At 37.5% G+C, this 27,026-nt stretch overlaps 1 protein-coding gene across 5 annotated transcripts; it reads left to right on the forward strand.

The window, feature by feature from the left end:
* Window positions 1–94: 94 nt before the first annotated feature.
* aspg (asparaginase homolog (S. cerevisiae)) lies at window positions 95–21,902 on the forward strand. Of its 5 annotated transcripts, XM_055038857.1 has the most exons (19): window positions 95–555; window positions 5,325–5,451; window positions 5,658–5,684; window positions 5,986–6,021; window positions 8,395–8,506; window positions 9,121–9,246; window positions 9,330–9,413; window positions 10,655–10,781; window positions 10,864–10,976; window positions 13,036–13,221; window positions 13,723–13,836; window positions 13,936–14,055; window positions 15,033–15,128; window positions 16,116–16,279; window positions 19,178–19,264; window positions 19,681–19,780; window positions 19,863–19,928; window positions 20,042–20,098; window positions 20,983–21,902. In XM_055038857.1, the coding sequence occupies exons 1-19, from the start codon at window positions 321–323 to the stop codon at window positions 21,025–21,027; spliced, it is 2,022 nt and encodes a 673-aa protein (XP_054894832.1). In that variant the 5' UTR covers window positions 95–320; the 3' UTR covers window positions 21,028–21,902. The 5 variants fall into 5 exon arrangements, with proteins under 5 accessions (XP_054894832.1, XP_054894835.1, XP_054894834.1 ...); XM_055038860.1 differs by lacking the exon at window positions 20,042–20,098 and having other exon boundaries at window positions 96–555; XM_055038859.1 differs by lacking the exon at window positions 5,986–6,021 and having other exon boundaries at window positions 96–555.
* The last annotated feature ends 5,124 nt before the right edge of the window (window positions 21,903–27,026 follow it).

The raw sequence follows: 27,026 nt of genomic DNA on the forward strand, positions 1-27,026 counted from the left end.
ACGGTGTGGTGTGTGCGTGGAGAAGGGCCAGACCTAGGTTTTCTACAGTTTATATAACCATGGACGTGAAGCCGCTTTGTCCTGTTGCCCACTGTATAAGGACACCGCCACTGGTGTATAACCCAAAACCACATTGATGACTGCAGAATGGATTCCCTTCCTGGTCTATCACAGCGCTGTGAATTATAGTAGCGAAACTCCGCCCGCACTGACAACGATGGAATCCTCTGCTCACGTGGCGGGGCTCTGACGTTTACTACGAGACAAGCGCCTCAACTTCAACAGACGGATTTAAAGGGGCAGCGCCACTTTAAGGCATCATGGCGGAATACAGTAGACCTAACACTCTCGGCCGGGCTCTGTCTCACCCGACTCTTATAGAAACAAACGATGTTTCTCCGCCTGGCGTTCAGCTTCACCCAAGCCGAAGGAGAAAGCTGTCCAGCTGCAGCTCGGTGGAAAACCTAGAGAAGGTGACTTCACCTTGCGGGAACGAGTCGCGGGTCCTGGTGATAAACACCGGGGGGACGATCGGGATGACGTTACATGATACAGGTATATGTGATGGACTGTGCTCCCGGATACTTTTAACTTTACTTTTAAGTTTAGCAGTGTCTGCTTGAAGCCCACATCTGTAGCAAATAACTCAGCATGCAAATAACTGTCACATGTTTCACATGCTTCATAACAACTGACACGTGCATCCTAAAATAGACACACGGAAAGGAACACTTAAAATAACAATTAATCAAAATTGACATTTTTCAATATATTTTCTGCCTCAAACGAAAAGTACACTTATTTGTTTGTAATAAAGTTGTATTCATTTGGAGCAGTTATTTATTAGGGCTGGATTTTAGGGCGAATTGAAGTTAGACCTCAGATACTGGCACCTTTTTTCCAGGATACAGTTGGAACAACATCACCCTTCATAAATCAGTAACCCCATGCTTACATGTGGAATTGCGCAACATGTAGATATGCAGAATAACATGCATAGGTCCCTGTAAGAACAGGCATCAGTAGTTTATTTTGCCTGTTATTTGTTATTGTCTTGGTCTGTTGGTCAAACTGCATGGTCACTGGGAGTGCCTGATCAATGAAAGCTAGGTAATTTACCTGACTGAAGTTGGTCTCCCCACCTTCTTCAAATCAGACAAAATTGGTGTCAAACGTTTGTGCTTTGATGACCTTTGATGACCTCTAGAAACACTTCTTTATATCGTTAAAATGATAGCATCACAAACCAAATGTTTTGCTGCACAAACCAGCACAAATGTAGCACAACCTTTTGACACCAATTTTGTCTGATTTGAAGAAGGTGTGGGGGGCAACTTCACTCAGGTGGTTAACCTAGATTAGGCTCAAACTACAATATCTGATAGAGGAACAGAAAATGACTAAATTATAAAAGCAGGCTTCAAAACAAAATATAAGAAGTTCTTGGGGGCTGCCATAGGGTTAGGGTTAAACAAGACGGAGAGATTGCAGCTAATAATCTTTAATTGGGGCCTGCCCATAGCAACGCATAAGGAGAGCAGTGACTGACTTGCGAAGCAAGTCAGTAACTGCCTCCATGCATTGCATGGCAGGCACCTATTGTTCTTCACCTATTTCCTCTTTTCTTTATTTTTCTTCCGTTCACCGGAATGCGGCTCGCACCGCTGCGAGCCCACCCACAAAAGTGGTATCAAAACGTGCGGCTCGTTCCCGGCATTGGAGCTATTACTTTTATGGGGAATCGGCGTTACGACGGCGACGTAAAAAGCGAAAAACGAGCAAAATTTCCAACTGCCGAAACGCAGAGCATAACTGCCACCAACTGCCGCTCCGCTAGAGTGAAAAATGAAGTCGATTTCTGACCCCAAATAAATTTTGAAATCGCCGCCACGCCCACAAATATTGTGCTATCGGTATGAAACCCGGACATGACATCGATACGAATGTCTGCTCCGGTAAAATGTTTTCAAAATTTTCTAGGGCTTACGGTTTTCTGTCAAGGTGCTTTAGAGCAAAATCAAGTTCCAGCCTAACTGACGCTCTCCACCATGTATTTTCATACTTTTTTGGAAAATTTCAGACCTCAGCACACACCATTTTTCTCTCATCGCTGCAATTACTGTGAATGAGCTACAGATTTGATTTGCAGGACTATCGGAGACAAAAAATAGCTCTCTCATATGCTTCAAACGGTTTTCCGATACGTATCACGGTTTCCGAACGGCAAGGAGTTGTTCGGGCTGCTTTTTCCATTATAACTGACAGAGCTGTCTCACAAAGATAGAAATCTGTCTCTGCCTCACACACATGACAGTTGACCTCTTTAGAACTACAATGACTGCAGGTTAGAACTACAACATGGCGGAACACTCAGTGCCTACAAAAGAGGTCAGAGCTGATTGTCAGAACTACAACATGGCGGAACTGTCAGTTACTGCTGAGGAGGAATGAGCTGGCCTTTGAATTACATTGTGTTTGGGCTTTTTATAACTGATTTTAAGCAACCATTGTTACACACAGGATTAGTGTGGCAATTTTAAATTAAGCTTAATGAAAATTTCAAAATGAAAGTCTTGAGATTCTTTTATATCACGTAATTGCTCTCTTGGGCATTATGTGACTTTTTTAACAAAACCACTGTTAAACTTTGGATTATTTTGGACATTTAAAATGAAGCTTAATGAAAATTTCAAAATAAAACCTTGAATATTCTCTCAGGCCTGTCAGAAAAACTAACTTCTTCAAGCATTTAGAATTAAGTCTCTCCTTGTGTGTCACACTGACATGACAGTTGACCTCTTTAGAACTACAATGACTGCAGGTTAGAACTACAACATGGCGGAACACTCAGTGCCTACAAAAGAGTCAGAGCTGATTGTCAGAACTACAACATGGCGGAACTGTCAGTTACTACTGAGGAGGAATGAGCTGGCCTTTAGAATTACATTGTGTTTGGGCTTTTATAACTGATTGTAAGCAACCTCTGTTACAGACAGGATTAGTTTGGCAATTTTAAATTAAGCTTAATAAAAATTTCGAAATAAAATCTTGAATATTTCTCTCAGGCCTGTCAGAAAAACTAACTTCTTCAAGCACTTAGAATTAAGCCTCTCCTTGTGTGTCACACTGACATGAGAGTTGACCTCCTCTTTAGAACTACAATTCCTGAAGGTTAGAACTACAACATGGAGAACACTCAGTGCCTACAGAAGAGGTCATAGGTGAATATAAAAACTACAACATGGTGGAACTGTCAGTTACTACTGAGGAGGACTGAGCTGCTCTTTAGAACTACAATGACTGCAGGTTAGAACTACAACATGGCGGATCACTCAGTGCCTACAAAAGAGGTCAGCTGATTGGCAGAACTACAACATGGCGGAACTGTCAGTTACTACTGAGGAGGAATGAGCTGGCCATGACAAGTACTTGGTTTTTGGGAATTTTAGAACTGATTTCAAAAACTCCATAGTTACACATGGGATTAGTGTTACCATTTAAATTAAACTTAATGTAAATTTCAAAATAAAAGCCTTGACAATTTTTCCATCAAGTAATTGCTCTTTTGACCACTATATAACTGATTTAACCCAATCAGTGTTAAACATGGGATGAGATTGGCCATTTAAAATTAATCTCAATGAAAATTTCAAAATAAAAGCCTTAAGATTCCTTTCTGGCTCATGCCTATTTTAGTGAAAATGGCTGCCTCAAACTGATAGAATTAAGTCTCCCCCTGTCTGACTCACAGCTGGCAGAGGATCCATTACCATGGCAACGGAACACAAAGGGGCCAGCTGATTAGGACTACAAAAACGCATCACTGTAGTTCTAACATGGCAGAACTCAGAGAAAAAAGCTGGAGTTTAGAACTGCTTGTGTTTTGGGCCTTTTATAACTATTTTTAACCAACCATTGTTACACATGGAATTAGTGTGGAAATTTTAAATTAACATAAAAAAAAATCATATATGGGATTACATTGACCATTTAAAATGAAACATTCTGAACATTTCAAAATAAAAGCCTTAAGATTCAGCCGTGGCTAATGCAGCGCCGCAGGCGCTGCAATGATATTAGCTTGCATTATCGTTTCCTCTCAAGTTAGGGCACTGTCTTGCGCAGCAAGACTGTGCATTAGCATTAGCACAAACATTAGCATTTCTCTGTTTCCCATCAGTGCACTGCCGTAGGCAGTGCAATAAGATTATCCTGCATGATCTTTTCCACTCAGGTTAGGGCTCTGCCTTGCACAGCAAGGCAGAGAATTAGCATTAGCCTTTTACCTTGTATTAGCTATTTCCCTTACTTATTACCCATATTTAGTTTCCTGAATGCAGTAAGTCATGCTTGTGAATCTCCACGTGCTATTGATGACATTGCAGCTTTCTTTAGCATGGATGCTAATGTTTAGCATCAGAACGCTGGGTCCAAACCGACGGGCACACTTTGGCAGGCCCCGGTTAAATTTCTTCAGGAATTTTCTAGTTGCTATATTTTATGCTATGCCGCGAATAAAAATTACTTTTTCATTCACAGTTTGGACGATTTTTTTTTTCTCTCAAAAATAAGCCCCTTCCTTTAAAAAATGCATTATGTGGTTACTTGTGTTGTTTTTCACTTATATTTCAGTTGGTTTGATCTTCTGAAAGACTTAAATGTGACAAATATAAAAATAAAAGGAAATTAGGAAGGCAGCAAACATTTTTCACACCATTATATTCTCTGATTACGTTGCTCTTTCTGTGGTGTTTTCTCTGGATGAAATAGCCCAGCACTGCACAACTTTATATGCTGTCAAAATAAATTACACTGACTTGTGAAAATTAATACAAACTCCAGCTTATGTCCTTGCACTGCCTACAAAAAACCTGGGTGATGTAAATAGCAAAAAAAAAAAGTTCGGTTAAGATATATATATATATATATATATATATATATATATATATATATATATATATATATATATATATATATATATATATATTGTGTTCATGTAATTCTTAGGTTTACCTCTAGGGTTCAGTATAAGACTGTTTGCCATTGTTATTGACAATGGCAAATCTCTCTTTTTGCCATTGTTATATATTTGTTATATTATATATATATATATATATATATATATAATATTATATATATATATATATATATATATATATATATATATATACATATATATATATATTGTGTTCATGTAATTTCTTAGGTTTACCTCTAGGGTTCAGTATAAGACTTATTATTGTGTTATTGACAATGGCAAATCTCTCTTTAAAAAAACAGTACAAAGAATAAGTTACAACATATAGTATTTTTTTCTTTTACAGGTTATGCCCCTAAAGCCAATGCCCTTGTGGAGAATCTGCGGAAGCTGCCCATCCTACATGATGAACTTTATGCCCATCAAACCTGCCTGTACGAGTACTACCAATTGGAAAACACGCTGGTTCTGCCGTAAGTTCAACAACAAGTCAACATGTAGCCATAACCCATGCTCTTAAAGATAAACGTTTGAAGGCCACTCTGTGTACTATAGCTGAATTTACAATAGAAACCACATAACTGTGTTTTATAGATTATTGTTAGTTGTATAAAAGTATTTGAATTTGAAAAAAACTGAATAATGGACACATTTTCTAAATTGTTTTAATCTGAGCCAGGGAAAAATCCAGTGAGCATCTTGTAAGGTTGGTGCTATTGCTTTTCACTAGAAGAATTATCATCTATTGTATGCTTAATTTTCTTGTAATTTTTTTGTTAATTCTTTTAATTTTCTTTGTATGACAGTTTAGATTATCTAATATTGTTGGATTTTTAACTAACCCTTTGTTTATTCCTAAAATATAGCAATTTTACATAATTTGCTCTATCAACCCCCTTATTTAATCTAGTTTTGACCCAAACTTAGAATTTTGTTTTTTAGTAAACTGTTCCTCTAACGCTCAGATTCCTTTTAATGACAATAACCTGCATTTGTCACCTCAACAGAAAGCCAACGCCCCAGTCCGATCTCCAGTTCCCTCGGTGCTGTAAAACCGAAAGCATGGCACATGCTTGACAGTATTTTTATTTCTCTGTTCTGACAAGGGAATGGTGTCAAATAAATGTTGGCTTGAGTATTTTTAGTCTCCTCTGTTGAGCTAATGTGTGCTGAGTTTCCTGTAATTCAACAGCTTTAACATGTGAACGATAATAACCTGGGCTGAGATAATCTAATTTTCCTTGGACCATCAGTTTGTAAAGGCCAAACAACAATTTGCTGATCAGCATGTTTGATAAAGTTTGTCTTATTGTCCTGCCCACATGCAGCACATTAATGAGAATGGACTGAGCTCCAAGCTGATTAACAACTTTTTACAGTTTTTACGTCCTGTCAGTGGAAGTTTATGAAGGTGCAACTCATTGAGTTGTAGTTTAATAAAAATAATAAAAAACCTGAGCAGACCCAGAAAGTAATTTTATTTACACACACTAAAATAGTTCAAGTATTATTTTTGGTAAATTTCATAATGATTATTTTGAAGTCTTACAAAATGTAAATATTAACCATAGATTGATTAAAAAACGAGTCATGTTATGGCACAGCCAATGTGTTGGTTGTCTCAGAAACTGACAGGTTTTTACAGTGCTGCATCCAAAACTTAATAGAAAGTTTAGTTAAAGAAAAAGGTGTGGTAGAAATTGAAAGATTTTTGAATTTTTGGGGTATTGACAAGGATTAGACTGTGACTGGAGTGACACACAGATACATATATCCAAGATATAGTGACAACTGTCAGACTCCTTGTGTTTCAAGCAGTGCTGAACAATGCTAAGTCTTAATGCATATAATTAAAATAAGTAATTGCTTTTAAATGTCTCATTTTGTGTGAAAAGAATCTATACAATACAGTTAGGCCAAAAATTTGTACATTTAGATCTAAATTTGCACTGTTTTCTTCAAAAATAATGTCATGTAGCAGTTTTGCAAAAGTTTAAATCTAAAAGTAGATGGATAGTGTCAAAGATTATTGTGCACACAGAGACTTTCCAACATCAGACTGAGGATGTTGCCTAAATTAGTGAATTAGTGATATTTTTAGTTAGCTAATTTTTTTAATCATATCTAAATGAAAACAGAGAAATTATATATTTCCTTTAGATTGTTTTATCTTTTTAGAGACACTTGTGTTATTTCCTGTTAGCAATAAACCTTTTGGTTGAGGGAAAATAACTTGAAATCTAAACCTTCACTTGGTCTGAATAGTTCTCTTCTTAACAATATGTATGATTTTTTTTAATCGAATGAATGAAAAAAGTATTGTATTTGTGAGTCAGTATTAACTGAATTAGATCTATGCAAACTTAGACCGTCCTTATTCAACCACCAACCCCATTCATAAAAATACACACACACAATACACACATTTATTCTTCTTTAATTATTAGGCCTCCTAGCACGGGTATGCTAATGCGTAGCTTTTATGTACCTCAGGCCAGAAGGATGAATAATTTGGGATTTGAATAGTGTTTTCTTCGGCTACTTCAGTTCTCAGATTATCAACAACATATGTCACGGGGTTGTGTGTGGATGAGAGGCTAATTGGAAGAGTGTTAGTGAAGACCCCTGGTTGGATGGGCTGGGGCCTGCCTGCTCTTCCCCCTGCTGTTCCTTTCAGCTTCTATCTCCATGGAATAAGGCTGCTCATGATAATGTGGGGGTGGGAGACAGGGAGTCACACCCTCTCTTTTTTCTTAAAAAAAAAGAGATTAGTGGGGAAATCTTTCAGTCTGTGATGAGGCTGTCACGCTGCTTTACATGTGAGTGTTGCAGGTGGGGCTCTTTACGTTGAAAGGTGACGTTAGACTCTCCAGCCTCATGAATGAGAACAGATATTTTCCCCCTGTAATCATATATGAAATACCAAGAATGTAGCATTAGCTGTGTCCCTTTACAGGGCACAACTTCAGCAAACTTGTTGTTTAGCTGAAGTTAATTCAGTAGTGTGAACAAAACGTAGGCCTGAGAGTTCGAACCTTCCATTCTCTATACCCACATGGCAACACACCTTGATTTTCAACCTGCAGAATTCCTTGTCTGTTTTTAAAACAGGTTTTGGCAGCTTTCTGTGGAGATGGAAAGGCCCAGCTAAAAAAAACATTGTCTATTCATCAACTCTTTTGTTTATTAGTAGCCATTTCTACTTCTTTCAACTTACTTTATTTTGTTAATCAGAACACAAATACAAAAAAGATCAGCATGGACATTAATAATAATAATTTATCCTGTCATATTTAAATATTTGCCTTAACATTGTGTTTATGTTTTGTGTGGTGAATGTGTTTGCACTAACTCCACTAACATCTGAGCTTATTGACTTCCTGAATATAACGTTTGTAAACTGTTTTCCCTCTAAGGCCGAGTAAATTAAATAAGAGGATAGTCTACACGATCCTGGAGTACAGTCCTCTGCTCGACTCCTCCAACATGACCACAGATGATTGGGGGCGCATTGGAAAAGACATTGAGGTACATTTAGAGGTTTATCTCATTAAATTAGATTATTAACAAAATGTTGAAAATGAAAACTCATATAAGGCACACAAGAAATGATGTATTTTTGTTAATTTATTGATTACCTGCACTACAGCTAATGAAAACCCTAAATTCACTTTCTCAGCAAATTAGAATATTACATAAGATCAATAAAATTACATTTTTAACAGATCTGTCATTTTACTGCATAATATATGAACTCAATACATGACTGGGGCTCATTTTTCCTTATTTGCTATAACAATTTACCACATTGGTTGACAAGATTCTTGAGGATGTGGTTATCCCTGTTGGTTCTTAACCACACTATTTCTTTCATGAAACTTGTCATTAATATGATTGGATATTATTAACACTGTATTAACAGCCAGCTTCTTTAGCAACAACCTTTTGTGACACACAATCCTTGTGAAGGATATCAAAAAATTTACTGAGTAAAAGTTTTGATGTAATTAAAATGTATTGTCTTTATTTTAGGGCAGATTTTTTCTAGGTCATAAAAGATTAAAAAAAATAAACATTAAAAAAAATAAACATTGAATTTTAACTTCATCTCTCATTGTGTGTCTTAATATTTTTGATCCCAGAAAAACTATGAAAACTTTGACGGGTTTGTGATTCTTCACGGCACAGACACTATGGCTTACACAGCCTCTGCTTTGTCCTTCATGTGTGAACATTTGGGAAAACCAATCGTTCTCACCGGCTCTCAGGTAAAACTTGTCTTCAAGTGTTTAACCAACCAGTTTATGAAACGTGGCTGCTAAAATTTGCCGTGTTTACTTTCTGTATTTAGGTGCCGATCTATGAGTTGAGGAATGATGGCAGAGATAACTTGCTGGGAGCGCTGCTGATTGCCGGCCAGTTTGTCATTCCTGAGGTTTGAAAAGCCTCTATAGTTTTAAATTATTTAATAACTTGGCTTTATTTATGAACCAAATATGAAGAATCGCTGTGACTCAATGTTTTAGTATTTTCCGTTACTGAATTAATGTCTAAATCAATTAAATATACCGTGTGATTTGCAGAGATAATGCATCATGTACCTCAGAGATGGGTGTGGAAAGAATGCTTTCTTTGACTGGGAGTGTTTTGCAACACTTAACAGAACAGGAAAAGCACCTTACTCTGTTCATCGTACGCTCTGCAGAATGATACATTGTTAGGGCCGAGTGTTTCAAACTGAGCTGCTTTTTGTTCATTTAATCCAAACACTTCAAAACACTTTGTGTAAAGAATATATTAGAAATTATCCAATGTATGTGAACCTGAATTTTACATCAGGTGAAATTTTATTTTGTTTTTGAGTAGCTTTATGTAGTAGAAATCTGCATGATTAACCACATTTGTTCCCATTTTACAAATGGGAACAAATATGATTCCCGTTTGAGGGTGAATACATGGTACTGTATTCACCCACAGTACTATGCTGCTTGCCTGCCACCACCATGTTTCACCAATGGCATTCACAAGGTTTTGTGAAGTTAGTTTTTGCCACTTTTAGTTTTGGATGTAGACCAAAAAGTTCAGTTTTAGTCTCATGGAACCAGAAGAAATTTTTCTGCAGTCAAGATTTCTTCTGGCATTTTTCAATAAAAGCCTAATTTGTATTTGGCTCATTGATTCCCTGGTGATGGACTGAGCTGTGGATGTCTTGGCTTCTTTCTTGATTATTATTCTTCTTACCTGCCTGTCAGTTTAAGTTGGCAGCTGTCTCATTGCAGGTTTGCAGTTGAGAGAGCTGCATACACTGGATTTTATTTCAGGGTATCAGGTTAAAAGAAGCCACATCAGATTTCTCAGACTTTCCTGTCAAAGCATTTGAAACCCATACATTTCTTCCATAACTTTACTATGATGTACTATGTTGTCTTGATGTGTCACATTAAATCTCAATAAAATGTGCAGAAGTTTGTGGTTGTATCAAAATTAAAAGAAAAATGGCGTTTGAATACTTTAGCCAGGTTCTGTGTTTCTGGTATTTATTTCCTCCAATGGTCTACTTTTTGACATTTGTCTAAAAATGCAAGTAAGTCATCAAAAGAGAGTAAGACAAAAAATGTAGAAACTGATTTGATCTGAAACTAATTTTGGTCATGAACTAGATCTCTTCTCTTCCAGGTTTGCTTGTATTTCTACAACAAGCTCTACAGAGGAAATCGTGTTACTAAGGTGGACGCCGGCAGTTTCAACGCATTCACTTCTCCCAATTTGCCTCCTTTAGCAGACGCTGAAGTAGATTTTAAAAGTTAGTCGTAGATAAAATACTTCTGCATACTGCGATGTGTAATTTTTGCTGTGGCTGAAGCAATTTAATCATTTTGTTTTAGTTAACTGGGACACCGTGTGGAGGGCAAACACCACGGCAAAGTTTCAAGTCAGAACGGAGCTGAACAGGAACGTGGGTCTGCTCAGGTTGTTCCCAGGAATCACTTCATCAACAGTAAGAAAATTTGATTTCTGTCTTACAGGTGGGACCGTGGTGGCAATTCTCACTGCTATGTAAGAATCTCCTAAAGATTCTTTTATTTATTTATTTTTCAGTTTTGTGAACATTAGTGAAATCTTATGAATTTCCAGATGGCATTTATTCTGGATCTGTAAAAGTCTTTGAATAGTGATATGCCTGAAATTGCATGTAAAAATACAGCATGTAAAATACAACCTCTCTTGAGTTTACATCAGGCCTAAAAGATGCAGCTCCACCCGACCGCATTGACATAAAGTAAACACTTCATATTATTTTAATTAAAATTTTACAGATTTTCTTTTTATGCCATACTTTGAGTATGCTGTGCAACGTCTCTCATTTTTAGCTTTGGTTTAACATCTTCCAGTTCCATTTTGTAGCTTGTGACCACAGGGTGACTCAAATGCAAATCATCTGGGATGTGAGATTGACGGGAGCGAGCCATGGAGAGGCTCCATCCAAATTACAGTTCAGTGAACTGAGCTTGTTGCAGTCTAATGAACTTCTGCATTTTGCTTCTTTTCTTTCCTTAAGAAAGAAAAGTCAAAGCAGCCTCCTCCTCTTTTCAGAGTAAAATAAGTCAATTAATACAACTTTATGTCTTTTTTTTTTTTTACCCGGTTCAATTTGGACTTTTGTCATAAATCTCAACTCTAACTGTTTTGCCACAAGGTTTATTTGCTTTATTCACTTGTGTGTTTGAAGAGAAAAAATAAAAACTTTCACAGCACTCCGATATAAGGATGCAAACCAAAAATTTATTCCACAGTTTTACGTGTATTCTTTACAAGAGCAGTTGAATAAAGGATTGAACTTTACCTCCACAAACAAACTACGGTTGAAACACCATCTGGCTTTGTCGATATTACTTGCAGCGCTTTTTCTTTCTCTCTTCTATCCTTCCTTAACGTTCCAGCATGCATTCGCATAAAATGCAAAATGGACCAATTAAGCTATAAACATATAACCTAAAATAAAACATTACGACATTGGCAACATGCAATACTAATAATGTTACCGAAACCTCAACAAATGCACTTATTAAATTACTAATTAAATAAATATGTTTTAACTGAAAATATATATTATTTTACATTAATTTGGCCTCCACACTAACAATAACATTAACACAGAGTTACAAGGGTTTGGCAAATGAAGCAATACCAGCTCAAAATTAAGTTTGATTCAAATTGAATTGACTCACACATAAACCACAAATGTCTTTTGAATTAAGGTAAAACCATGTTTTTGTCAAACTGCAATAAAATACTGTTACTTTTATGTAATTACTTTTCCGCTGTTACTTTATCTGCTCTTGTAAACTGCAGAGCGAGTTCTGGACAGAAAAAGATGAGAGAAAGTTATGGCCCATGTCCAATCACCCTGTAAAGAGGGAGGAATGCCGCTGATACCGTCCCATTTAGCTGAGCTTCCCCCTGCAGAACCTGCGGGGACGGTTCTCCTTTACTGTCTCAATCTGCTCCCTCTACCCAGCTCTGCTATCAAGGCTTTCTTACCACGTTTAAAGGCCTTTATGAGGCACCGTTTTGATTGGACTCCAGGCTCCTGCATATTCACCTTTCCTGCTGTGTGGAAGTGTGATTTGAGGTCTGTGTCAGACCTTTCTTGTCAATCTACTAATTATACTCAAAAATACTGACTGAACCCCGAACTTTAAATGTCACCTTCCCCTCGCACTGCTTTTGCCAAGTGACTTTATTCTCACTAATGGCTTCAGATTAATTGCTCTCCTTTCTGCCGTTGAAGTCATCTGCTGTTCTAGTCGTATGCCACGGTTAATGATGTGCTATAGGGCCTCCGAGTGCCTGCCAGCCAACCGGTGATTGAGATACTGGTTTTAGAGAAGGCACCAGATGGGCTTTTAGTAGAGGGAATGGTCCCGTGCATAAGACTAAAAAGCACTGCAGGAAAAATAACACGGAATACTAATTTCTCAATTTGATGCTATGCAGTTGATGCGGTCGTAAATGCGGGCTGTTTTCAACTCGAGCCGGCTCACATCTGTCTCCAGGTCAGGGCTTTCCTGCAGCCACCCATGCAGGGCGTCGTCCTGGAGACCTATGGCAGTGGGAACGCGCCCGATAACCGCCCTGATCTTCTGGAGGAGTTGAGTAAGGCTACCAAGACCGGTGTCATCATAGTCAACTGCACCCAGTGTCTGAGGGGGACAGTTTCAGCCTCCTATGCCACTGGAAGGGTACGGGAGTTTATTTAATAATAATTAAAACAATATGCACTTGCAATATAATTGTTTAATATTGCAGTGACTTGCTCATGTTTTTATTTTTATTTTTCTGTGAGCATGGTATTCATATCACTGTAAAACTAACATATTGGTCTTTGAAATTTTTAACAATCATCTACTGCTGTGGAAGTCCAACTTCATATATACAAATTTAAAGATATATTGCTTTAAATGTATTATGTATTTAAAAAATATCTCATATTTCCTGTGCTACAGTCTTTCATTAAAAACAAATATTTATGTCTCGTTAAACAGACACATATAATTGATGAACAACTCAAACATTTGAGAAATGTGAAATTTATTTTATGCATGCCATTCCATGTTTGTTTAAGTGATTACATACATAAACACAGATTAACTTTTCATCCAAGTAGTTTTTTTTTTTTCCAATTTTGCAAGTGATTATTATACAGTCTGCTCTGCAAGTGACTGATTCATCTGACTTTTCAGGTATTGATGGATGCCGGTCTCATAGCTGGAGGTGACATGACCCCTGAGGCCGCCTTGTCAAAACTGTCTTATGTTCTGGCTAAGCAAGAGCTCTCTCTGGATGCTCAGAAAAAGGTTATTTGCTCAAAAGGCTTCTTTATTTTTTAGTGTTGATGTGAACTTTTCAAAGAAGGAATGTCACACAAGTATAAACCATTTTGTCCTCTCGTTCAGATGATGGCTCAAAACCTGCGAGGTGAGATGAGTGCCGACCTCGAAGGAGCTAAACTGTGTTTGAGTGACAGCAGGTTCATCCAGGTCATTGCCAAGTCTCTGAGCGTTAGCTGCAAAGAGGTAGGCAGACAGACACCCACGCACACGTTTCAACCCCCACAACAGCTAAACAGGATTTTCACCAAACCAGTTGATAACAGGACAATCAAGTCCTAAGTTCTTACACTTGTCTTTGTGTTTGTTTTTCCATTTAGATTCTTAGGAAAGCTCAGTGGCGCTTGTGTCCTTCCAGTTTTCCGTGCAAGGCTTAATGTCACATTAAAACATTTACATGTTACATGAAATAAATACTGTCTGTTAGAATTGTTATCAAACTACAGAAACGTCTGTGCAGCTCTTGATATATTTCTGGAGGAAGGATGAAAGTATATGTACCTCTTGAACTTTTTTCATGTATCATCCAGTTAAAACAACAAAGTATTTGATTGGGATGTTATTTGGTAACCGAACACAAAGTAGTGCATAGTTGTGAAGTGGAAGGCAAAACGTTTAAGGTTCGTCTTTCAATTGGACAACAACCCCAAGCATAAAAAATGAAAACTATTTTACCATATTCCTTCCACTTTACTTTTCTAGATTAATTTGTGCCAGTCTGTTTAAGAAAATCTCAATATGTCCCATGAACATTTTGGTTTGTAGTAATGATGAAAATTTTTCACAGTATTTTGTTGTATTTGATGCAAAACAAATAAAGATGAGAATGGAAATTATTAAACAATCCAATGCAGTCTTTCAGGGCAATAAGTTGGAGGACTTTGACAGCATGTAACTGCCCCACATGCCCATAAATAAACAAAAAACATTTGCAAAGATCAATTTGTGATTTTTATTTTTTTAAGGGGCTACTTCACGACACTAGATATGTAAAGTCATACTTTTTTATTGATAAAGTTGTACAAAAAAACAAAAACACTACTTCTACCTTTGTCATTGGTAGTGTTTAAAATTATTAAAATTTACAAACTTTGGAAAGAGTATTCTATCAAGTTTCCTGAAAGCCATTTTTTTTATCTCTTACATTTTCTGCCATCCAAAAGGAACTGGAAGCCATCCGTGATGCCCTGACTCCTTCACTGGCATGTGCTGCTGCTAAAATTGGGGACACAGAAGCTTTAGGAGCGCTTAAGGAAATGGTAAGCAGCCATTCCCTCTCATTGTGTCATACAGTATAAACAAAAACAGTTTGATACACTCTCACTCATTTTAGCCATAACTTTGTACGTTAGCTCTGACCTTTCTTATCTTCTCATGTTTGAGTGGCAGGGTCAGTGTCCACAGTTAAAACTTACTGAGAAAAAAAAATCAATGTTAGTCTTTTGAGAAAATTGGACGTCCAAGTTCACACAAAGCCAAATAGAATTTGGAAACATACACATAGGTGTTTTTGTAGATTTGGCACCAGTGACACTTTTCTGTTAATTCAGCCAAACATGCTGTTGATATAGTTTGTTATCTGTAGAACATACCTCATACCTTTTTGTTAGAAATTACATACCCACATAACCCCCCCAAAAAACAAGCTTTTATGCTTGTTGTGACATAACATAAGGACAACTAAGAAGATATCAGAAAAGGCCTAATAGGAACTGTAAGGGATGGTAGGTGTTTGCTAGCTCTTACTTAACATGAGTTTAAATGTGGTGGGTAATTCTGAAAGCTAAAAGAGCACACTTATGCAATCCCATCATACTTGTTTTTTTGTAATTTTCCGATGTGAAAATTTTCAGCTTGTTTTCAGTTTACAGTTTACACGTTTGCTAAGGAAAGTCAAACCTCTTGCAACTCAAATAGACCCTGAGTGCGTCATGATCTGTGTCGAAATTTGTCAAAAGAAAACAGGCTTTAAATCAGAACTAAATACACTTCTGGATAGCGTCTTTAAAGACACTGCTTGAAGTTTCAACATATTACATTTCTGAAAGGACAGAGGACTGCTAAACTGATGTTTTCTGTACATTTATTTAGAACATTGTCTATTTTGCTCATATTAAAGACCAGTCTGTGTGGCTGTTGGGTATTTATTTGATTTGCACGTTTATGACAGACTCATCAACACACCTCGCCCCTGTTTTTACTGTTTTGGATAGCCAACCTGCAGGGCTGATTTTCCTGTGTTTCAGGGCAGCGACTTACGTCTGGGTGACTTTGACGGACGCACACCCCTGCATGTCGCTGCTTGTGAGGGTCACCTCAGACTTGTGCAATACCTGCTCAACCAGGGAGCCTCTGTCCATGCCAAAGATCGCTATGGAGACACACCCCTATGCAACGCCGTTCGCTTCAGGTAAAGCCGCATGGAGCACTGATGTGCTTGTTTTTAATCTGCTCATTAAAGTTATGAAGTTGCAGATGTATAACCCCCCCCTCTTGGCCATTAGCAACAATTGTCATTCCTCACAGACCTCAAAGTGTTTTCCTGAAAACATGTTGTTAATAGCTGCTATAGCGGAGATTTCATTAAAAGAGCTGCTGTGAGGCAGGGAATTTGGATCTGCCTAAATGAGGAGAAGGGAAAAGCGTCTGTATTAGAGGGTGGGGGAAATCAGAGGAGAGACTCATAATGGAGTTTAGAGGCCAACAATAATTACAAACTAATTAGGCTAATTGTCATCAGACAGTTTGGAGAGTGTTTATTTTTACATGTGCTTTCTTTTCCCTCTGAAATCTTTCTGTACGTCTGGCGGTGAAAACCACGCTTCACATTTCCATGTTGGAGCGATGATTAAGCCTAAGGAGGGAGACGTTGTGTGTCACAGCTGTACCATGTTGCTCTTGTCTTACTTCAACCGTTGGCACTGCAAGCGTGAACTTGTTTCCTTTGTGATATTGGAGTGAAGCATCAGGCCATAGGGACCTGTCGTTACCGAACACGTCCTAAAGAATGCTGCATGGCTTCTGTCAGCAGATTCTTACTTTAATGGATTCAATGAAATGACTGCAAGCAGCCCAACAGAACTGAGGTTTGGAGGTGCTGTCTGTATCGCTGATGTATTTTCCACAGAACTTTCACACCACACTGCAGCCCATATAAGGGAAAACTAAGAGTTGTACAGACTAAAAGCGTGAAGAACAAATGTGGGGAGTGCCTTAATAACCAGTCTTACCAGCTTGCTCCAAGTTTCACTGATGAAAGATACTAATTAGTTTCTTCTTTTAGTCGCCTTTGTCATTCCAGGAGTTTCTGTGTTTCTTATGTCACACAATCTATAGAATTAACAGATTGCTTTTAGTTTTGTTGCCCTGTTGTCATTAACAATGTTTTTTTTTTTATGCACATTGGTGCACAAAGGCAAACAGTTGTAGATATTAGGCCTAACTTGCTGTGTCTTGTCACAGTGACTGTCCCTGCAGGTGACTCTTGTGTGGGTGGCTGAACGTGGGGGTTAAGGAACCTGTCTTAACATGTCAGACAACAACTCCAACTACACTAACTCTTAGAACAACACAATAACATCAGTATGAACTCTTAAATGCTGCAGCGCAATATTTGCTTGGAGGAAGCCCAAATCAAAATATTTCTTAACTGTGAAATGATTTAACGTCACACAAGCATAAAAGTTTGATTGTTTCTGAGTGAGTGGTTAATTTATAGGTTCTTGTGAACAAATAAAAATAATTTGATTAAAAATTAATTCTGTGATTTTTTTTTAACTGACCACAAAAAGGTCGTCATAGTTTTTAAAACTTTATTTGAAGCCTTAATGATTTCATCTTTTGTATTTTACCTAAATGTTGCCTAAATAAAAGGTAATTCTGAGAATTTGTTATATTAAAGAAATATATAAGTGTAACGTTTCCAAATTCAGTTATAAAAACTACTGTTGTAACTCGTATTATTTAGGTTTCTTCAAAAGGTTGTTGTACACACTGGTAGCTGTGGGCAGCAAGGATCCACTTCAGCAGTCAGTATTACAGTGAATTTTGAAGAAGCCTCTGCCTGAGGACGTTCTGGTTGTATGAAGCTAAAATACTAGCACAGTCAATCCAATCCTTAGGAAAAAATAGGCATGCAGAAACTTTAGATAAAAAGCACTTTTTGACACACTGACAGACACACATACAACATATTATATTTTAGGGTTGGACATGAACGAAATCTAAAAGGAACTTTTTTATCCAAAACTATTAAAGAAAGAGCCAAAAGTCTATGACAGAGTACATAGTACTAGATCATTGTCAATGACAAGTAAAATTCCACCAAAAATATTAAAATTTTAAGATTCATTTTTCATGTTTACAAGAAAAACATGGATAGCCTTTGCTATCGTAAATTGTCAATTTCACACGACTAAAGGCATAATGTTACAATATTAAGACTGCCGTATTCTCTGACATTGTGAAGTCGGAAACTCAAGCTGTTTTCTGAGATTATTGTCAGACATTTGCGACACAAAGAAACAGAGGTCCACTAACACCATGGTAGAAAAATATCTAGATGTATGCACATCTAGATATTTTCCAAACTGTAAGTGGGACATTCTTTTACTGAATCAGAATTACACGTACCTTGTGCAGATTCGCCATAAAAATCTCAAACCTGATCTGGTACAAACGCCTGAGAAAGAAACTGCAACATGTTGGATTGAATCTACACCTCTGAGATGTTGGGGAACATACTAGATTCAATACATTTATCCATTAAATCATTAAATATACACATATTTTATTCTCGGAAATATGTGAAATCTCAATTTAGTTATTTTTTCAGGCTGTGTCCAATTTCTTTTTCTGTTTAATTATAATGGTTAATATACTCCAGACTAGATATTTTTAAAGTCTCACAATGAAACAGCAAATGAGCTGAGCAGAAGTTCGAAGATTTTGAAAACTTTAACTTCTGCTTTAACAAGTCATGAAGATACAGTGTTGTCTTTGTTGCCACTGAAACAAAAAAGCTTAGATCTTGCCTTCAATTTTTTTTCCCCCATACACTCCAGCATATTGTGTTAAACGCTTTTGGTAAATTCATATTACAAGTTGGTTAATGTCCAACAAATCTATTTATAGGAACTTATGACTTATGTTCCAGTGAGAACATAAAATATCAGCATATTTTAAAATGCTGATATTACAATTATGTAGCAGCTTTACAAAATCTCTTTATTTTGCAGAATCACATTAAACTGTGAATTACCGGAAAAAGTGTGAGTTAAATGAGATTCTGTGTTTTTGTCTTATTTAGGCACAAGGAAGTGGTGAGGCTTCTGAGGAAGACCGGAGCTCACTTCTCGAGAGAGCAACTAGAGGAAGCAGGAAGTGAACTGTGCAGGTCAGACTTACCAGAAAGACATTTCAGGACTTTACCCACAGTGCTCGGTTTTCTGAACCGTCCATGCTGACCCATCCTGCATAGGTGACACAGGTCCAACCAGTTGCCCAAGTGTTTCACATGCACTAAGAATGTGACTTAGCTGCATACTTGTGGACCCAATCTGCATCTCCAAAGAAGATAATGCAGACCGGGCTCTGTTATTTATCTACACGTGATACTCAACTGGTTTTGTTAGGACCTATTTTGTACGAGCACACTTTTTTTGTTCTATCAGTTAAGACGAAACAAAAGCATCTGCTAATCTGTTGATTTGTTCCTCTGATGTGTTGGCTCTTTCTTCATCCTCAGTTCTTTTCGTTTTTGGTTTTGCCTTAATAAAAGCGTTACGTTGTGTTTGCGTGTGTGTGTGTCAGCCTCGCGGCCAGTGGCGATAAAGAGGGTCTTGATATCTGGAGAATCGCCGGGGCAGATCTGACCAGACCAGGCTACGACGGGAAGACGGCCATTGAAGTGGTGGGTTTGAGGGAGATTTGGTCTGCTGTGATAACACTTGTCAGTTCAGAAAGTCTAATAAATCCCTCTTCTTCTGTCTCAGGCTCATGCTTCAGGCAATAAGGACGTGGTGGAGTTTTTAAACTCATACTTGAGCAGCAAAACCATGGTAAACGCTTTTCCCATCCTCCTTTAGACTCATCCAAACCCCGACATGAACCTAAATTAAATCAAAACAAGTCCTTAATTCTGCCTATTAATTGCTTGTCTTGTTCATTTCAGCCCGTATTTGATGAACTAAATGAATATGATGAATATAATATTGATGATGATGAGGAGGTAAATGACATGGTGAACTTCCCAGTTTGTTGCTCCTTTCCCCCAGTGAGCATGGCCTGAGTTCCCCTTCATACAGGGTGCTTTTTGTTACTGATCCTGTCATTAAAACACTCGTCCAGATCGTCATAATGACACCAGGTCAAATGATCTGACTCAAATTTCAAGAGAAGGAATGAGAGAGGGAAGGAAAATGTTATTGTTCCAGAAATCCCTAGAACTTTTTATATTTGCCCGTTACAGTTTTATTTCGAATTAGCTTGTTATATCAACACAAAGTAGCACATGGTTGTAATGTGCAAAGAGAGATTTTCTACAACTAAAATTTGAAAAGTGTGGCATGCATTTGCATTTAGTAAACTTGAGTCTGTAGAAAACCACTTTTTAAGTCTTTAGGTGCATGTTTAAATCACTTTGGCCATTTAGAAACTGAAATTTCTACTTTTTGAATGTGTGAAGATCAGTTTTCAAGTCCTACCGGATTCTGAGCTGATCTGCTTTTCTGTCCCTTCTGAAGAAATTTATCCCAATAGCATTATGTGCCTTTTTTCTCCTGCCACTTTTCCATAAAGGCCATATTTGTGTAAATTATTGAGAGCTTTTTATCAGGAGTCGGTGTCTTAAAAGTGAAGACTTGTAGCTTCTTCTCTACTTTTATCAGAATAAACACTTGTTTCTTGTAAGCAAAACAATGCATTCAAATTAAGCTTAATTCCACAACACAGTTTCTAATCAAGTTTGAGCGCTTGTTGGCAAACCCTCATAGATTCCTGCTCACACTACTCTTGCATGTGTGTCAGTGTGTTTGTGGAAATCCTGAATCACTTGTCATCCCTTCTCGTACTTATTGTTAAGCCTTCCTTTTTTCTAATCTTTTACTTTGTCAGAACGGTGCAGGGATCGAGTTCACTGCCAAGCCAGCGTTGTTGTGAGCCAAGTCCACCTCCGTTCCTGTAAAGTTGTCCTCTACATCCCGTCCACCTTTATGTTTGTTGTTTGACCTCTTTTAAATATGAGCACATATCATTCAATCCATCCAAATGTGTTTATATCACTTCTGCTTTGAATTACAATGCTGTTACAATGCTGGATGTACAAATTCATTACTTTTCTGCTCAAAATAACCCTTAAATTAGGGAATTGAAGTGAGTCTCATGTTACAAAAGTGTAAGCTGTGACTTTGTGATATATTGTTACCTGCTTGTAAGGCTAAGTATTTTTAATGTTTCCAATGGCAGTGTAAAATGACTGATTTTATTTTTGTAGTTCTTTTCTTAGTGAAATTGCGGAAAATATAATGTGGGATTATGAAAGCAATATTTTTTTGAATGAATGTTGTTCACATCAGCCAAAGAGCCACGCAGCTCCTAAATGCAGCTCATTTTTCCCGCTTCCTGCTGCTCTCCAGGTGTGATAGAAAAAACAAGCTGCAGTTACTCCTCAGACTCATCCAGCCTGTTTCTAGGCTAATTGTCGAACTGGAAGCGTCGCATATCTCGCACCCTGAACCGGAAAGGGGAAGTCCAGACTATTGTGCAAAGCAGATTAAGAGGAAAACCAGTTTTTGTGTTACTTCATGACTTTGTTTAATGTTCTCAGCAATAAAATTATTGTGGCTTTTCACATCATCCAGTGCTGCTCTAGTTTTTTAGATTTTTTTTTTAATGCACTTCTGTTTTTTCCCTCATTTTTATGGTTTGGAAGATTCTCTTTCACCTCATTGTATTACAAAGCGTTGTAATGAGTTTTGACTGATAGTAATTTGTTACCTTGTAGGAAGAACAGCAGGAATAAAGCCTTTGATGAAAAGAAATACCTTATGTGCTTGCTGATGTCTTTCACACACTCAGATGAAACTAAATATGTTGATTCTCTTCAAATGTTCCTTTGTCTTGACATGATGGCCACAAGTTTTTCTTCTGTTTTTTGTAATGTTGCTTCTAAAATATTGCAGATATAAAAATATATTCCCTATTTACAGAAGCAAAACATCAGCGCTTCAAAACTGCAATAACCTTTTTTATTTTAATTAAATGTAATCAAAGTACATTAATTAGTACAGGCCTGTTAACCAGGCCTGTGTTTTTGACAGAGGTCCTTGAAAATGTAGCTTATCATATTTGAAAAGATCTTCAATGACAAAACAACATTCAAAACCTCTTTGATGGTAATGTTAAATCTATATATAGTACATGTTAAAGATGTATTGTATAATTTTAGAGCTGTCTTCTGATCCAAGGACACATTTTCTGCTTTGTAAGTAATTTTTATTTAGATAGCACCTTTCATAGATAAAAACATCACAAAGTATTTCATGGAAATATATTTGTATATGAAATACACAGCTCAATAGCTTGCAGAGTTTTTTTTTTTAAGAGTCAGTAAACATTGATCTGAGTGGAAGTGGAAGAGAGTTCAAACATTGGAGTCACAGCCTGAATAAAAATGCAAGTCTCTACTGATCTTAAAATGAGTCCAGGGAACGACCAGCAGCATCAAGCTGAGACTCACTGTGGTTAAGTACACTGAATATTTTTTATGAAGAATTGGTCAGACTGCTGAAGTGCATCTAAAACTGCTGCTACTGGAATATTGACCAGCAGCAAGAGGAAAAAAATCACAGCAGTCCTTAAATCACTGCACTTCCTCACTTTGAATATGGAAAAAGCTTCCAATCTTGTTATTGGTTTATAAAGCACTGAATACCTTTGGGGTTAAGTACATCTCAGAGTTTCTTCTCTTGTATGAACCATCAAAACCCCACAAGTCATCACAGACCTTTTGACTCAGCATTCACTGACACATAAATAAACATGAGGAGTCAACTTTGAATTTTTTTGATCCTCATTTATTTTTCCATCCTGTCTAGTGGTGCAAGCAAGTCACAGTGATCCAGAAAGCATTTTCTGTGTGTTACACAGGTATAACACAAATAAACTGTTGAATGTTGAGCCCTAAGCTCTGAGACAAACTTCCTGAAAACCTGAAGTGTGTAGAAGTTGCCAGGTCTTTTCAAGTCAAGACTGAAAACATCTCTTTTTATCACAAGTTTCCCATAAAAGTCTAATTTGATTAGTTATTGTTTTAAATTTCACCTGCATGTTTTGTATGAGATAATAAATAGAGCTATTTTTTATGTATTTTTCTTTATTTTTGCTCAGAGCTACCTTCTGTATGAATGTCAAGTAAACTTGCCTTGTCTTTGCAGCTTTTAACTCTCTCTTTTTTAATGAATAAATTAAGATCTTTTCAAACATTGGAGGTCACTTCTGTCTCTGAGCTCAGTTTTCTTTGTATTCTCACCAGAAACACGCTCTGACTGCAAAAAAGAACCATTTTGACTGCAGAAAGTCTTCTGGAGAATAGCTGCATCCCGTACTAATATAAAGCTCGGTGAACAGCAGGCTATTACCAACTATAAATTTAATCTTTTTTCATCAGAAGTCACACGAACTCACAAGGCAGTGATGACATAAAACTGCATCTGTTCAGATCACTCGTCAGTATCTGTTTTCTTTTTCCTTTTCAGGGTAGCTGCCCTGTCCTGCTCCTTACTGGTGAAACCTGGTTCATCAGGTCGGACCAGCATGAGCCTCATTCTTCCTTAAACGAGACTCTTGTGAAAGCCAAGCCCAAAAACACTATATAAGCACCTCTTGCCTCTTCAGTTACTCAGTCTTGGCAGGGATCACACCAAGGAACACTACAACTACCAAGAAAGAGAGGTGCCTTCTTCAGGTAAAAACTCTGATCAAGAAGTGTTTTGCTTGGGCTTTACTCTGCTTTTGTACTGATTTGTTCTGTAGCAGAATTAACATCATCAAGTGCTGCCGCATTGCATTTACTTTTGCCTTTCACTAACAGTAGCTGCTGGTTTTTCTTTCACCAGTGGAATCCACAGTTTGAAGGACGAATGTCGGATGAAGAAGTGCAAAGTCATTCTGATCAAGTGGTTCTCAACAGTTCAACAGTTCTTTGAGAAAATTGTGAAATGTTTAGGACCACTTGAGCAGTCGGACAATTGCTGCCATCTCAGACACTTCTGGCCAGATTCAAAGAAGGCCTGAATCTGGACAAATTTGGGAACGGCTGCATCGTTTTTACCATATTGGCAGCCTCCTTGATGTCTCCCTGTCATCTTTGCCTGACTGCGTCCCAGCAGCACCTGCAGCTCCGGAGCTGTGGGGGGCTGTAAAAATGATTAGGGCTCAGTAATTTCATTCTGCTGGCACATATGCAACATTTTAACGGCTCTGTTGCTGCGTAGCTCTCACTTTTTCACTGCTTTTCTCTCCCTACTTTCCAGAGGTACTGATTAAAACAAGTCAATAAAGAACCATTTGTCTCTGACGAGTCTGTGGGGGGTCATAGACCTGTGGTCTGCAGGGATGGTCACTGTCCAAAGCTCTGCAAATTGGTTTTGTGTTGAAATGGCAAATTCACTCACTTGAGAAAGAAATGCATTTTTGTCTTTAACGGTACAAGAAAACATATTACATAAAGCTTGAGATGAATGAATTTTCCTATTTTGTCACCATTAACAATCTGCTATTTATTTGATTTAACCACTTTTCAGTTTTTTTTTTACTTTAAATCTGTGCCTACAGGAAATACATTTACTAAAGGTTCAATTCTAAAGACACTTTTTTGTCGGGTGCATCCAAAATCTGACAAAAAAAAAAATCAAATGCTTTTTTCCTGAGCAATAACCCACCTTATACCGCATAAATCATGCATGAAAGCACTGTGCACCATTTATCCACCGCTTCACTTTTTAGACTGCCCTCCTCTCTCCTTTTCTTCTGCTTTTGATCTCCTCCGTGCACCAAGAGCTATCAATATTTGCTAAACGTTTCCCTCAAAGCCTGACCGCGCACCGGGGGAGCTGCAGAGGAGAAGGGATAAGACACGAGGAGAGGCATTAATGAGAAGCCCTGAGCGCTTTAAGTGTACGAGCGCAGGCAGGGACAGGGCAGCAGATGTAGAAGCGCAGTCATTCCCAGGGGGGTATCACAGGCAGGAGGGGGTCCACTGAATTTCATCAGCGGCCAGAGAGAGGGGGGGGATCCGAGTACAACCAGATCTCCTGGAGCGGGGAGGAGACGAATATTGTAAATCATCTTTATGGATTGCAGTCATTATTTCAGTGACAACTGAAGCCACACAAAATTGATTGTCTGTTTCTTTTTTTTTTTTTAATCAAAATTGATTAGTCCATGAAATAATTATTGACCTTTTCAATCTGCGGTGCTTACCTGTCAAACTGTTCATGTTGCAGGGAAATTGACTTCTTGCTGGGTGAAAAGCTTAAAACTTCCAAACTTGTCTCGCAACTTTTTTGTTGAATTAAAAGTCCAAATAAAAATCTTAATTTTAAAGTAAAACTGCGTAAATCAAGATCCTCTTACGGTTATTCATCCAGTTCAACCTTACGGTCAACCCAGAAACGGCGCTTTGAAAGTAGAAATCAGCTCCGCCCATATAAGGTTCATTACGGTAGAATGATGCCACGAAGAAGATAGGAGATTCATGAGGAGCAGTAAGTCACTCCTATAGGCCACTCTAGCCAAATATTTAAAAATAATAATAATAATTTAAAAGAAAAGGAGACCAGTTTTAGTGAGCTTCAATAATTTATTTAATTGAAAAAAAATCTCATCCACAGATCAGACCATATCTGTCTCACACTTCTCCCCCCACCAACCTGTAGAAGCCACCTGATGGCAAAATTAAACTTCAGAAATTCTGCTATGATATTTTGGTCTTAGATGGTCCCCATCTAATCACCCTTTTGAAACCATTGAGTAAAATAAAATACAAATGTTTTATGATTTTAATAATGAATGAGAAAACATTACCAAGCAGCAGTGTTTTCTTATGGCATAGCTATTAGAAGTACTCAGATATCTCAGAATCAGACTGGGATGAAGGATGTAAAATTCACATTGTTCGACTTAATGATGACCAGTTATGTAACTTTAGGCATGATGTCGTTTTTTTTTTGTTGTTTTCTCTCTTTCTCTCTCTCTCTCTCTCTTTTATTCAAGATTTAACAGACTATCTAAGAATTAATGTTCAATGCTTTGTTAGTGCCCTCTGGAGGCCCATATTAAAATTGATTCATAAAGGATGATGAGGACTGGATGAAGAACATTGGAGCTCATTACCAAAATGAAATAATCAAAATACCAGTGGAAACATACAAAAACAAATAATTATAACAAGAGTTTGATTACTGTAAATGGCAAGAAAGATGTTTCCACTGGACTAAGTAATGGCATTTTTGAAGGACATGTGCTCATCAGTACTTTGACTGATGTAAATAGTTATGATACTCCACAACCTAAAAGCTGTGTGAGAGAAAATGTTAAAGAAATAAAAGGTATCAGGCAACCTATGGTAAATATCTTGTTGGTCTCTGAGCAGTGAGCCATGTCGTCAAAAACCTTTACTGGTTATTGCTTGCTCAGTCAGTTATGGTTCTTATGAATGAAATGGAAACCATCTGTTGGGCTCAGCCTCAATCCGTTCCATAACTAGCTTCAGAAAGTGAAGAAATTAATGTAATATTGTTCAGCAGTTGCATAAATTACTGTACAATTCGTGAGATGAAGGTGACCAGCGTGTGTTCTCTTGAGGCGATAAAGAAGCTTATTTCAATAGTGACATTCATTCCTCATTGTTGACTCTGGTGTCTCTCAACTTCCTTTTGATAGTACTAACAGGCTCTATAGGGTTTATATCCAGTGCATATAGAGAGTCTTAAATTTATAACTGAACACAAGTTTCACATTTTTAATTTAATTAGTTGAATCATTTAATTTTTTGTAAAGATAACTTTTACAATAATGATAATATGTCAAATTTTCTTCTGTACAAGTCTAACTTTGAAGGCTTGTTAACCTGAAGAAGACAAAAAGGCAAATGTAGG

Source organism: Poeciliopsis prolifica, unplaced genomic scaffold, assembly GCF_027474105.1.
Source record: "Poeciliopsis prolifica strain line A6 unplaced genomic scaffold, Auburn_PproV2 SCAFFOLD013, whole genome shotgun sequence".
NCBI lineage: Eukaryota > Metazoa > Chordata > Actinopteri > Cyprinodontiformes > Poeciliidae > Poeciliopsis > Poeciliopsis prolifica.

Coding starts and splice junctions, on each gene's coding strand:
- aspg (XM_055038857.1), top strand. CDS start 321: ATGGCGGAATACAGTAGACCTAACACTCTCGGCCGGGCTCTGTCTCAC. Junction 556..5,324: donor GATGACGTTACATGATACAG/GTATATGTGATG, acceptor TTTCTTTTACAG/GTTATGCCCCTAAAGCCAAT. Junction 6,022..8,394: donor TCCGATCTCCAGTTCCCTCG/GTGCTGTAAAAC, acceptor TTTCCCTCTAAG/GCCGAGTAAATTAAATAAGA.